Here is a 14,113-nt window from a genome sequence, read left to right as displayed (position 1 = left end):
GGTTCAAACCTTTCAAGTACTAAATTAAAACAATCCTTTAAAGAATGAAATTGTTTCAGAAGAGGACCTTCATACAGCATCTCTGACCAGCGACTGATGATGCTATTGAACTCAGATGCTGATTGGTTCTCCAACACGAGATTACCCAATCCAGGAGCAAGGGAATCGGTAACTTCCTCCCTATAATTTGGAATGTGGGTGGAGGGGGGTCATAGTTCTCCCTGAGTGACTTGTCTGCTACTCTGGCCCCTGGTCCTGTGCTGTTCTCCAGCATGGTGTGTCTGAAGCTCCCTGGAGGCTCCAGCTTGGCGGCTGTGACAGTGACACTGATGGTGCTGAGCTCCCCACTGGGTTTGTCTGGGGACACCCGACGTAAGTGCACATTGCAGGTGCTGAGCTACTATGGGGTGGGGAAAATAGGGAGTTTTGTTAATATCGTGCCCAGGCCATGTCTCTTACAAAATTCTGACATTTTCTTCAGAGATCGCCCATCTTTATCATTGGATCCCAAATTATTTCCACCACAAAAGGAGCTTGGCTACTTGCCCTCTCCATGAGACTTGTGTAAGGCCTCCATACAGGTCATTTCTTTTTCAAATCTCCACCAATAAAACCTTTGCGTCACATGTCCTCAAGGTCTTTAGAGGATTTAGAAATAAGGATGCTAAAATAAATTCCCCATACAGCACTTCCCTTTATTATGTTGACTTATGTCAGACAAAGGGAGGTTTTTACTGAAAATTTTGTGGGAGTCAAGGGAATTCAAAGGATCTCTCCTAGACGGTCCTGTATTATGTCCACCACAGGACCTGTGGTGTTGGCCCCTCTTCCTCATATGTGAGGATGGACCCAGTGGCCTCCCCATTATCTCCTTTCTTTTCTTCCTGAACTCCAATGTTTATAAAGCCTGTATCCCTTTAGTGTATGTAAGTTCTCTGACAGAAGTTATACTTAGTGCTCTTTCTTATGGGGAAAAATCCCTGGAACTGAAGCTGAGATCATTAGTACTTGGAGTCACCTTACAGATACAGAGCACTTACGAGGTATTCTTTGGTGCCTAAAGAACTTAAGGCATCCTCTGAAAAACTGGCCCAGGTTCGTGTTTATTATAAATCTTTTTAACCTTTGTATACTTGCTTCTCCTACTTCTCCTACATGCTGTAACTAGACATGACAGAAGAGATTTAACTAACATAGTATAAATTATATGAAATTCTATTTTTGTAAGTCAAAAATAATCAAATATCAGAAATTTAATAATGTTCAAACTATATGCTCTGTGTGGGGTTACCGAGAGAATGTGGACATTGTTCACGTCTCATAGGGCTGAAAGTCAGTGAGCAAGTCCTGGGAACTCATTGTCTTACCAGGGTCTTGTCCTAAATTTCATAGGTTCACCCATCATGCCCTCAGCTTTCCTTAATTAGCCATGTCTGCTTAACTCTTCCTCCAGTTTCTCTCTATTTTTTCCCAGCTATGTTGTTATCATTTCCAGAAATCTCTAAAGCTTGCACAGATCCTTCGCACTATGAGATCCATTGAAAGAGATAATATTTTTCTTTTTGAGATACGGCCTGCCTCTGTCACCCAGGCTGTAGCTCAGTGGTGCGATCGAGGCTCACTGCAACCTCTGCCTCCCACGCGCAAGCAATCCTCCCTCCTTAGGCTCCACAGTAGCTAGGAATACAGGCAGGCAACCACACCCAGCTAATTTTTGTAATTTTGGTAGACATGAGATTTTGCCATGTTGCCCAGGCTGGTCTTAAACTGCTGGACTCAAGCAATCCTCCTGCCTTAGCCTCCCAACATGCTAGGATTATAGATGTGAGTCACTGTGCCCAGGCAAAAGAGATGACTCTTAATAAAAAGATTTCCTTTTTCTTAAATCACTGTTTCTTTATCTGTGAATTCTTCTTCCAACTAGAAGGAGGAGAAAGAAGTTGTTTGCCTGTATTTCTCACCGGAAGGAGAAGGGGTCTAGTGTGACATCAGAATGAAAGAGTGCTGGAACTTGAGCCCCTTCTAGCTTTCCAGGATCCCCACAGTGATCAGTTCCCATACCCTAGTTTTATTTGTGTAAACCACACTTATTTTTCTCAGCAGCTACTGTGTATTGGGCTCCATTCTAGGTTCAAATCATTCTACTTGATTAAGATAGAGAGTGTCCAGACTCTCAAGGAAGTTACACAAGAGTAGAGGAGATAGACACTAACCCAATAAGCATTTAACAAAGAAGAAAATGTTAGAGAGTCATAGTGCACTGAAGAAAAGACATCAGGTGTGTGTTGAAAGAGAGAAATGGATTCACCTACTTTAGTTTGTATGTTTAGGGAGCTCTACCTGAGAAAGTGTTATTCAGCTGAGACAACAAAATAAGTAGACAGTCATGAAGATCTAACGGACGAAAGTTCCAGGGAGACCAAATAGAGGGAAAGCACTGATGTGGGAAATTATGTGGAGAGAGAGAAAGAAGGCTAGAGGGGCTGACATATAGAAAGCAAGGAAATGGATAGGCAGAAGATGAGGTAGAATACAGAGAGGAAATCAGGAGCCTCATCATTACAGGCTCTGATGTCCATGGTAAAAAATTTGAATTTTATTTTATTTTTATTTATTTTTAAATTTTATTTATTTATTTATTTTGAGACGGAGTTTCATTCTTGTTGCCCAGGCTAGAGTGCCATGGCGCAATCTCGGCTCACTGCAACCTCCACCTCCCGGGTTCAAGTGATTCTCCTGCCTCAGCTTCCCAAGTAACTGGGATTACAGGCACCCACCACCATACCTGGCTAATTTTTTTGTATTTTCAGTATAGATAGGGTATCACCATGTTGACCAGGCTGGTCTTGAACTCCTGACCTCAGATAATCTGTCTGCCTTGGCCTCCCAAAGTGCTGGGATTACAGGCGTGAGCCACCGCGGCCGGACTGAATTTTATTTAAATAGATATGAGAAGCTGCTGTATGGTTACAAGGAGAGTCAATTTATATTCAAATTTTTTTTTGTGTGTGTGATGGAGTCTCAGTCTGTTGCCCAGGCTAGGTTGCAGTGGTACAGTCTCAGCTCACTCCAACCTCCGCCTCCCGGGTTCAAGAAATTCTCCTGCCTCAGCCTCCCGAGCAGCTGGGACCACAGGTGCATTCCACCACAGTCAGCTACTTTTTGTATTTTTAGTAGGGATGGGGTTTCACCGTGTTAGCTAGGATGGTCTCCATCTCCTGACCTCGTGATCTGCCCGCCTCGGCCTCCCAAAGTGCTGGGATTACAGGCGTGAGCCACTGTGCCCAGCTTATATTCAATTATTAAAATTAATTCTAGCTACTCTGTGGGGATGGGATTGTTGGGGTTCACCACTGGTTAGGAAGAGTATTTAGGAACACAGCAGGGAATTCTCCAGGGAAAACAGGCTTGTGGCTTCATGGAGTGCATTAGTGATGAAGACGGTGAAAAAGATAAAGTCGACAGACTTGGCATGTATTTTTGCTTAACTTGTTAATGAATTACTGTAAAGGGGGTGGAACAATCAAGTTTATTCCTGAGGATTTTGTTTTGACAAATAAGTAGGTGGTAGTGTTGTTTATTGAGATAGGAAAAACTATGGGAGGAAATGACTTGAAGTGGGTGGTTGGAAATAAAAGTTTTGTTTAAATTTGAGATGATTTATTGACATTTATGTGGAGCAGTCAGAAGGTCAGTGGCATTTAAGAGACTCATGGTAAGGCTAGGGCTTCAGATATTTATGTTGGCGGCATCAATACGTGTAGTGTGTTAAATTCCAGGGAGTGGAAGAGGATACATAGGGAGATGGAGTGTGTGGAGAAAAAAGAACGGGGCACAGGCCAGCAAAGGGGGCTGAGAAAGAGCCCAGGGATGTTGGAGAAAAACCAAGAGAACACAATGCGTGTAAGTCAAGGAAAATAGATTTTTTTCAAGGAGAAGGGAGAGGCCAATTGTGGTGAGTACCACTAAGCGGAGGGGGAAGTGAGAATGTGACAGTGAAGCAAGTGCTGGGTTTGCTGGAGTTTATATTTGCAGTCAATGGAGTATCCAGGGAGGAAACTGGATTGGACCATTTGAAGAGCGAGTAGAAGTGAGGAGGAGGTTAAGGTTGACTGTTTTGAGTAGAGCTTCAGGGAAGGACTGTGCTCTGGGTTCAGGGAGCCAGCTGAATCTAAAGGAAAAGACTAAAGAAGCTGAAGAGACGGAAGAGGACCTGTGAACCAGAGATGCTCAGTCATTAGCAAGGAAATACTAGAGAGCCCCTGTGTTCAGTGCTGACTGCTCATACAAAAGGTCACACAGCCAATATTTAACACAGCCAGTATTTCACACAGCCAATATTTATTAGTGACATAGAATATACCAGTTATTGCTCCAGGTCATGAGAATGGAGTGATAAATAAAATGAATCTGGCGCCATCAGTATATGCCATGTAACATTTTGCAGTGACTGTGTATGTACCAGGCCTGTGAATTTCAGTATGCAATTTCAATAATGATCCTGTTGTATCTGTGGTATTTAAAAACATATACATCTCTGGAATCTAAAATTGAGAGGTTATAAGTAAAACCCAGTATTACAAATTGAGTGCTGGAAATCAGATTGCAGTTTAAATTTGAGCATGTAGAAAGTTCCTTTCTTCTATGTCAGCAGATGCCTTTTGTGTGAGGTTTAGGTGTACTGCATTATTAGACATAAACCAGTGTTTCTGCCCTATGTTTTCAGAATGACAATTCTTTATGAAACTCATGGAAGAACAGAAGACAATTGCAAAATCGTGATGAAGATACTAATTGCTTTAGAATTAAGGAATACAAAAAATAATGTGAGCTGCAGTTATAGGGATCATAAAAGTTGAAATGGGAATGTATTTGAGTGTTTATTATGTGATCAGTGCTAAGAAGAGTCATCATTTAATTTTACACTTAACAGTAATCCTGTGAGGATTATGCCATTATTAAATGCATTTGATAGATTACAAAAAGGCTTATGGTTGGTAAAAATTGACCCAAGTAGAAGAGGTCACCTTTTTATTCAGATTTTTTGATTGTAGAGTTTGAGAGTTTTTCCATCATTAGTGAGTAGTGACTATATTGTGTCTGAATTATTGACAGAATTTCTGATATTCATACGTACCAGGTTGTTTCTTAGAGTGGGGACAGAGATGCAAGGGCTGCTAGTTCCGATGTATAGGAGAAACTTTCATTCATTTTGCATTTATCATTTTAAAAGTTCTGTATGTCTATAATGGTCATGTGTTGAAAAACACAAGGAAGTATTAAATCACTCCTTCTTCTGAGGTTTGACTAGCAGGTTGGGCTAGGGTTACCTAATAAAATACAGGTTTCTAGTGAAATCTGAATTTCAGATACACAACCATAATTTATTGGAAATCCAGATTTAACTGGGCATCCTCCGGTTTTATTTGTCAAATCTGTCAACCCTAAGTGGGACACATGGACATGGATTACAGAGCTAGCCATGCAAGCCACAGTGACAGCAACTTCACAAATGTTTACTGTTTAACTTTCTCTCTCTAAAGAAAGTGCTTGGATAATTTAGGGATAAAAAGATAGACATTGTTTGATCCAGGGTGGACACCTCTCTGCCATCGTTTCTAAAGGGCAAAGGGAGATTTCTGCAGGTCTCGCTCACAGTCTGGGGACCTGCTCATTTTTTGAAACTGTCTGTATGAGAATGTCATTTTCTTGGTTTCTCCCTTTCTGAGGGGACTTGACTACAAAACAGAGAGTTCTGCCTCTGGCCAAGGCTGGTAATTTGATGCCTGCTAGTATTGTTGGGAGTGGGAGACTGAGAGAAATGAGTTAGTTGGGGCATTAAATGGGAATAAAATAGCTGTGGTTGTGATGCATTACTACAGATAATTAGTGGACCAGTGGCAGAGAAATTAAGAAAAAAGATGATGTGAACAATAAATGATATGATTAGCGACTGTTTGGTAAGACAAGGAAATCATTAAATCTTGGTTCTCATCAAGTTCATTTCTGAAAAGATAGCACTGTATTGGGAACAAAATTCTACAAAACATTCTTTTTACATAGGACCAAGATTTTCAACAAATATTTTTCAATGCAATTCTCTGCTGCTCCCTAACTAATAGTAGCTTGTTGAACACAGATTTTTTCAGATGGTTCACACCTGTGGTTCTTACGCAGGGATAGTTCACCACCCCTCGCTTCCCTCCCATCATCCTTGGGGAACGGTGACAATGTTTGGAACAATATTTGGTTGTCACAACAGGGGTTCTTCTGATATTTAATGAGTAGAAGCCAGGAACACTGCTAGAGAACCTACAATGTTCAGAACAGCCTCTGCCATCAACAAAGAATTATCTGGTCCAAAATGTCGATAGTCCTGAGGCTGAGAGCACTGGTTCACACTGTGCTCTTTCTGAAAATTCTGGACTCACATCTGTTATACACTCACCACACAGTTCATTTTTTTATGATTTATTTTTGCTTGTTTCATTATAAAAAATTAGACAGTTGCGTAAATTCAACCACTTTCTTGTTGAATCCATTTAGTCAATGCAAGCTCAATATTTTCATATTTATTTTTTGCCTTATGCAATATTTTTCAACATTTTCATGAGTTGTTGGTCATCACTATCTCTATTAACTTTCAACAGCTTGCCCTTGTAAGTCACAAATAGTGATGCTGCTGAAATTATTTCTCACTAACATGCCTCAGATTTCTGTAGTGATTCTACATTTGATATTATTCACGATGTAAAATGCTTCTACTTATTCATTTCACTTTTAACCACAGGATTATTTTTAAGTGATTTTTGTCATTTTCACACTTCAATGAAACATAAAGACAAAACATCAAAAATATATACATAATGTTTTGCATATGTGTATATTTACACATATATATGTATGTATGTTTATATGTATTGAAACTACAGAAGCACATGTCACCAATAAGAGTTCTGAGACACCTTTGACCACTTACCCTTATCAGATGAGATTTGCCAAGTGAGTTTTGGGAACAAATTTCTTTTAACTGAATTTCTGAGCTTTGTAGATTTAGAAATGCAAAGGAAGGTTTGTGGACATTCACGGGGATCATGGTTTTATTCTCCTTAAAACTCTTCGATACTTTACCATTGTCTTACTATAAATCCAAAATCCTAACACGACCCACGAGACTTTTAAGTACCTGGCCCCTGTGATTTCTCCCAGTTAATCTTTTACCCTCCTTCCCCTCAGCCTCTCTGCTTTAGCAAACTTCGTTCTAGTTTCTTGAAGAAGTTCACAATTCAAGCTTTTGTACATGGGATTTCCTAAACCTGAAAATGTGCCTCCCGTTTTGTCCAAACAGACACACAGGCTCCACTCAGCCCCCTGGCTCACACCTGCTTAACCTGTCAAGTCTCATCTGAACTGTCACTCTTCAGAGGGTCCTTCTCTGGCACCCTAATGTAATTGAGATCATCCTATTATTCTCTGTTCTAGAATTCCACACTTCTGACATTTCTCATTCCTGTGTAAGCTCTTGTGTGTTTGGTTTTTGGCCATCAAGTTCACTGCTCTTTAAGCTCCCCCAGCGGAGTGGAGAGGTCTGTTTTCCCGTGTTTGGGTTCCTAGAGGCAGCGCAGGCCTGGCACAAGGTCAGCACTAAGAAAGTGTTCACAGGATGAACGCGGTGGGTGCTGTTGAAGGAACCGGTAAAGCGTGTGGGATGAGAGAAGGAGCAGAGAGTGTCCTTGGGGTGGAAGCTCCCAGGAGGAGGCGAGGCGGGCTGCGGTGCTGGCCGGATCCTCCTCCAACTCCTGCTTGGAGTTTTCCAGAACAAGCTGGAGGCAGGGAGGGGATCCCAAAAGCGTGGGGATGAGAAGGGGTTTTCCCGCATGGTCCCCCAGGCCCCCGTTCGCCTCAGGAAGACGGAGGATGAGCCCCTGGGCTGCTGGTGGTGGGCTTTGCGTGGGGGAGGGGGCCGGTTAAGGTTCCCAGTGCCCGCACCCCGCCCAGGGAGCCCCGGATGGCGGCGTCTCTGCCAGTGTCTTCTCAGGAGGCCTCCCGTGTGACCGGAGCATTCGTGTCCCCACAGCACGTTTCTTGGAGTACTCTACGAGTGAGTGTTATTTCTTCAATGGGACGGAGCGGGTGCGGTTCGTGGAGAGATACATCCATAACCAGGAGGAGATCCTGCGCTTCGACAGCGACGTGGGGGAGTACCGGGCGGTGACGGAGCTGGGGCGGCCTGAAGCCGAGAACTGGAACAGCCGGAAGGACATCCTGGAAGACAGCCGGGCCGCGGTGGACACCTACTGCAGACACAACTACGGGGTTGTGGAGAGCTTCACAGTGCAGCGGCGAGGTGAGCGCGGTGGGGGGCGGGGCCTGAGTCCCCGTGAGCTGGGAATCTGAGTGTGTGTGTGTGTGTGTGTGTGTGTGTGCGTGTGAGAGAGAGCGCGCGCCATCTGTGAGCATTTAGAATCCTCTCTATCCTGAGCAAGGAGTTCTGAGGGCACAGGTGTGTGTGTAGAGTGTGGATTTGTCTGTGTGCCTGTTGTGGGAGGGGAAGCAGGAGGGGGCTCCTTCTTATCCTTGGAGGCCTCTGTGGGAAGGTGACAAGGGAGGTGGGTGCTGGGGGCTGGAGAGAGAGGAGACCTTGATTGTCTGGGGTCCTTAGAGATGCAGGGAAGGGAAATGTAAGGTGTGTGTGGTTGGGGTGAAGGTTTAAGGGAGGAGAGCTGAGGGGTATGGAAGGTTTGGGATAATGTGAGGAGGCCAGTTCCAGACTGTCCCTGGCACACACTCTTCATGTAATCTCTGAAATAAAAGTGTGTGCTGTTTGTTTGTAAAAGCAATAGATTAATTTCTACGGGAATTGAGTAGACCTCTGAGGCACCTCTGAAGTTTCTTTAAGTCTAAATTTCCTGCTAGTTTTTTGTTTTTTTAGTGTGTATATTTTTACATAGTAGAAATGACTGTGAAACTAACTTTTTGAATTAAAGTTTTAACACAGTTACTATTTTATTATAATGTTATTAATTTTCTAGTAGTTACATATTATTCTTTTGTATATAATAGCTGTGACACAACTTACCTCACTTTCCACTTTGTTGACCTTTATTATGACATTCACCAAAAGTTGAAAATGCATGTGTCTGGTTAATTTTTACTTTTTTTTTTTATTTGTAATTCTGTTGAATTATTTGGAACTATTTATTTATTTATTTATTTTATTTTATTTTATTTTTTTTACAATATGTGACCACCAAGAGTTTTAATTTAGTTGTACCAAAGGCAAAACATTATACTTAAAATTAAATTACAGATGCATGAAGAATAAAAGTTTAATATACCAAAGATAATTTGTTATTTAATGCACTCAATGTCAGTATTTGGGGCAATTTTTAAGGTCTTCCCAAAAAATGGCATGAATAGCTCTATACAATAATAGGTAAGAACAGGAAAATGAAAACACCTTTATACCATATTTTCACAAACCGTTCTAAAGACAGCTATTTATTGGCCAGTTATAATTACTGCTCTAAGAATTCCCTATCGTATTTGGTAGGTAATGGACAATGATCTGCTGTCTAATATCTCGAGGGCTTAGTATTTTTCTCAGTGACTTTGTGGGTTCATTGTACTGTAAGATTATTAACACTTTCTTGATATTTGATTCAGCATTTGCTCCAGTTTGTGGTTTGTATGTTGATTTTGAACATTATTTTCCATGTTAAGAATTTGAACATTTTTATTTAATAAAATATATTGCAAATTTTTTTTAATGATTTACAATCCATCTTAAATCTACCATTTTGTAGTACTATTGTCTCTAGGTTTCTCCTTACTTCTGAAAAAAAATAGTTGTATTTATTGAGAGTCTGCTAGTGTCAGGGATTTTCCTGGGCATAAGCACCCCAAGTAACGAGTCCCAGACCCTGTCTTAATCCAAATGTGATTCTGGAAAGAAAAATCATTTACAATAACAGGCCTAATAATAATTATGCTTGTGTTGCATGGGAGATGCATTCATGAACGAAATGTAAATATAAGAACTTTCAAAACTAAAATTACATTCCTTAATCCTTCTCTTTGCTTTAGGACTCGTGCTTTTCTAGGAACGTAAAAATTTGGAGAATCATTTCTGTCTGTCCCATGTTCCCAGGGGCAGAACCATTTCTGTGGTGTTCTAAGGTGTGAGTGCGTGGTGGTACTATTCCTAAAAATTCATACTGGGTTTCCTCATGTATCCATCTCTGTCCCTTTATCTATCCACATTGCTTTAAATCATATTTTTCTGTCACGGTGTACAAGGATGATAAATAGGTGCCAAGTGGAACACCCAAGTGTGATGAGCCTTCTCACAGTGGAATGGAGTGAGAAGCTTTCTGACCTCATAAATTGAAGGCTATCTTCAGTCATTTTTTTATGTATTTTACGTAAATTAATCCTCATATAACCCCAAGAGGTAAATTAGTATAATTATCCTTCATTGTGGGTGACAAAGTTGAGACACAGAAGAATCAAAAAACTCTTCCAGGATCAATCAGTAAAAGGCAGACCTTGGATTTGAACCAGGCAACCTGGCTCAGATATCAGTTTTAATTACTACACTCTGTACTTTCAAAGATTTGTAAACACTTTGACAATGCATGCCAATTTCAAGCTATGAAGAAACAAACACAATTTTTCACAACATCTCTCAAATCTAATGAGTCCTCACTATCAAGATTAAATTCCAGGTTGATGACACTGACACTGTAAGGCCACATGGCTAGCTGTGCTGGAGGCCTGGTCAAGGTCAGAGCCTGGGTTTGCAGAGAAGCAGACAAACAGCCAAACCAGGAGAATTACTCTGTCTTCATGACTCATTCCTTCTGCCTTTTTTTCTCCTAGTCCAACCTAGGGTGACTGTGTATCCTTCAAAGACCCAGCCCCTGCAGCACCACAACCTGCTGGTCTGCTCTGTGAGTGGTTTCTATCCAGGCAGCATTGAAGTCAGGTGGTTCCGGAATGGCCAGGAAGAGAAGGCTGGGGTGGTGTCCACAGGCCTGATCCGGAATGGAGACTGGACCTTCCAGACCCTGGTGATGCTGGAAACAGTTCCTCGGAGTGGAGAGGTTTACACCTGCCAAGTGGAGCACCCAAGCGTGACAAGCCCTCTCACAGTGGAATGGAGTAAGCAGCTTTCTGACTTCATAAATTTCTCACCCACCAAGAAGGGGACTGTGCTAATCCCTGAGTGTCAGGTTTCTCATCTCCCACATCCTGTTTTCATTTGCTCCATGTTCTCATCTCCATCAGCACAGGTCACTGGGGATAGCCCTGTAACAGTTTATAGAAACACCTGTACCCCCTGCGGAATCAGTCTTGCCTGCCAGGCAGGAGAGGCTGTCCCTCTTTGAACCTCCCCATGATAGCACAGGTCAGGGTCACCCGCTCTCCCCAGGCTCCAGGCTCTGCATCTGGGTCTGAGACTGAGTTTCTGGTGCTGTTGCCCTGAGTTATTTGTTGTGATCTGGGAAGAGGAGAAGTGTAGGGGCCTTCTTGACATGAGAGGAGTCCAGTCTCAGCTCTGCATTTTATTAGCTCTGTCATTCTAGACAAACTACTTAGCCTCATTGAGTCTCAGGCTTTCTGTGGATCAGATGTTGAACTCGTGCCTTACATCAAGGCTGTAATATTTGAATGAGTTTGATGTCTGAACCTTGTAACTGTTCAGTGTGATTTGAAATCCTTTTTTTCCCCCCAGAAATGGCTAGTTATTTTAGTTCTTGTGGGGCAGCCTTCTTCCCCATTTTCAAAGCTCTGAATCTTAGAGTCTCAAAGAGTTTCAATTTGAAATGAACATAACTAAACCTGGCTTCCTTTCTCAGGAGCACGGTCTGAATCTGCACAGAGCAAGATGCTGAGTGGAGTCGGGGGCTTTGTGCTGGGCCTGCTCTTCCTTGGGACAGGGCTGTTCATCTACTTCAGGAATCAGAAAGGTGAGGAGCCTTTGGTAGCTGGGCCTCTGCATAGGCTTTTCTGCAGGAGGAACTATGGCTTTGCTGAGGTTAGTTCTCAGTATATGAGTGGCTCTGAATAAAGCCTTTCTTTCCCCAAACGGCTCTAATGTCCTTCTAATCCAGAAATCATCAGTGCATGGTTACTATGTGAAAGCATAATAGCTTATGGCCTGCAGAGGCAAGAGGAAGGTTAACAAGTAGGGATCCTTTGGTTTGAGATCCTGGAGCTAATTAAGGAAGAGCCACTAAGGCTAATGCAATTACACTGGATCCTGCGACAGATGCTTCATGCTTCATGGGTCACATGGTCTGTTTCTGCTCCTCTCTGCCGTGGTTGGTGTGGGTTGTGGTGTTAGAGAAATCTCAGGTGGGAGATCTGGGGCTGGGACATTGTGTTGGAGGACAAATTTGCTTCCATATCTTTTAAGTGTATATCTTTTCCTCTTTTTCCCAGGACACTCTAGACTTCCGCCAACAGGTAATACCTTTTAATCCTCCTTTAGATACAGATACAGTTTGCCTAGTGAGAGGTGAAGCCAGCCAGACTTCTGGGTCAGGTGGGGACTTGGAGAACTTTTCTGTCTCACAAGAGGTTTGTAAGATGCACCAATCAGTGCTCTGTAAAAACACACCAATTGGCGCTCTGTGGCTAGCTAGATGTTTGTAAAATGGACCAATCAGCACTCTGTAAAATGGACCAATCAGCACTCTTTAAAATGGACCAATCAGCAGGACATGGGCGGGGAGAAATAAGGGAATAAAAGCTGGCCACCCCCAGCTAGCAGCAGCAACCCGCTCAGGTCCCCTTCCATGCTGTGGAGGCTTTGTTCTTTCGCTCTTCACAATAAATCTTGCTGCTGCTCACTCTGGGTCCATGCGACCTTTAAGAGCTGTAACACTTACCACAAAGGTGGGTGGCTTCATTCTTGAAGTCAGCGAGACCACGAACCCATCCGAAGGGAAAAACTCCAGACACACTAGAATGATGGTAGAGGTGATAAGGCATGAGACAGAAATAATAGGAAAGACTTTGGGTCCAAATTTATGATCAGGCAATTTACACCAAAACTCCTCCTCTCCACTTAGAAAAGGCCTGTGCTCTGCAGGACTATTGGCTCTGGGAGACTCAGGAACTTGTTTTTCTTCTTCATGCAGTGCTAGCATCTCATCTGAGTCCTTGAAAGAGGGGAAAAGAAACTGTTAGTAGAGCCAGGTTGAAAACAACACTCTCCTCTGTCTTTTGCAGGACTCTGAGCTGAAGTGCAGGTAACCACATTCAAGGAAAAAACCTTCTGCCCCAGCTTTGCAGGATGAAAAGCTTTCTTGCCTGGCTGTTATTCTTCCACAAGAGAGGGCTTTCTCACAACCTGGTTGCTACTGGTTCAGCAACTGCAGAAAATGTCCTCCCTTGTGGCTTCCTCAGCTCCTGCCCTTGGCCTGAAGTCCCAGCATTGATGGCAGCGCCTCATCTTCAACTTTTGTGCTCCCCTTTGCCTAAACCCTATGGCTTCCAGTGCATCTGTACTCACCCTGTACCACAAACACATTACATTATTAAATGTTTCTCAAAGATGGAGTTACATATCATCTGGTCCATTTGGCTCTAAAGACAAAAAATGAAAAGAAAAAGGGAAGATTATCTCCCAATAGAATAATGATTTTCATGTATATGTCATGAGTGTGTGAGGTAATGCATATGTTAAATAGCTTGCATTAGACATTCCACACTATAGGCATATATCAAAACTTCATGCTGTACAACATAAATATACTATACAATTTTTACTCATCAATTAAAAAAGTAATCCTAACATTTAAAAAGGCCATGCATAAAAATTGAGAACAGACTATAACAACTGAAACAACCTGGGCAAACGTGAGATGAGAAACCAGCCAGCAAGTCAATCAGAACCCTTTCTTCCCCCCGTCTACAATATTTTGTTATTTATAAGTGTAAATTAGTGTATAGTGTTTCACTCCAGAGACTTCGATAACATAGTGTCATCAAAGGACTTGTACAGATTTCAGAGAAAGACACATTTAGAAGATGGAGGGTTCTCTGTTATGTTCTATCTGAGAGTCAGTAAGAAATGTCTAAAAGTACATAATTTAGAGGTCTA

The 14,113-nt window shown here is 42.3% G+C and overlaps 1 protein-coding gene across 1 annotated transcript; it reads left to right on the top strand.

Moving 5' to 3' along the window:
- Positions 1 to 217: 217 nt before the first annotated feature.
- Positions 218 to 13,573, top strand: LOC100453254 (HLA class II histocompatibility antigen, DRB1 beta chain). Its single transcript, XM_002809136.6, has 6 exons — positions 218 to 372; positions 8,078 to 8,347; positions 10,882 to 11,163; positions 11,862 to 11,972; positions 12,448 to 12,471; positions 13,240 to 13,573. The coding sequence occupies exons 1-6, from the start codon at positions 273 to 275 to the stop codon at positions 13,245 to 13,247; spliced, it is 795 nt and encodes a 264-aa protein (XP_002809182.4). The 5' UTR covers positions 218 to 272; the 3' UTR covers positions 13,248 to 13,573.
- Positions 13,574 to 14,113: the final 540 nt, after the last annotated feature.

Source organism: Pongo abelii, chromosome 5, assembly GCF_028885655.2.
Source record: "Pongo abelii isolate AG06213 chromosome 5, NHGRI_mPonAbe1-v2.0_pri, whole genome shotgun sequence".
Lineage (NCBI taxonomy): Eukaryota > Metazoa > Chordata > Mammalia > Primates > Hominidae > Pongo > Pongo abelii.
This window is presented reverse-complemented; position numbering and strand designations above follow the sequence as displayed.

What these genes read in the sequence shown, in the direction of transcription:
- LOC100453254 (XM_002809136.6), top strand. Translation starts at nt 273, where the DNA reads ATGGTGTGTCTGAAGCTCCCTGGAGGCTCCAGCTTGGCGGCTGTGACA. An exon ending in TTTGTCTGGGGACACCCGAC is followed by an intron (nt 373 to 8,077) that starts GTAAGTGCACAT and finishes GTGTCCCCACAG; the next exon opens with CACGTTTCTTGGAGTACTCT. An exon ending in CTACTTCAGGAATCAGAAAG is followed by an intron (nt 11,973 to 12,447) that starts GTGAGGAGCCTT and finishes TCTTTTTCCCAG; the next exon opens with GACACTCTAGACTTCCGCCA.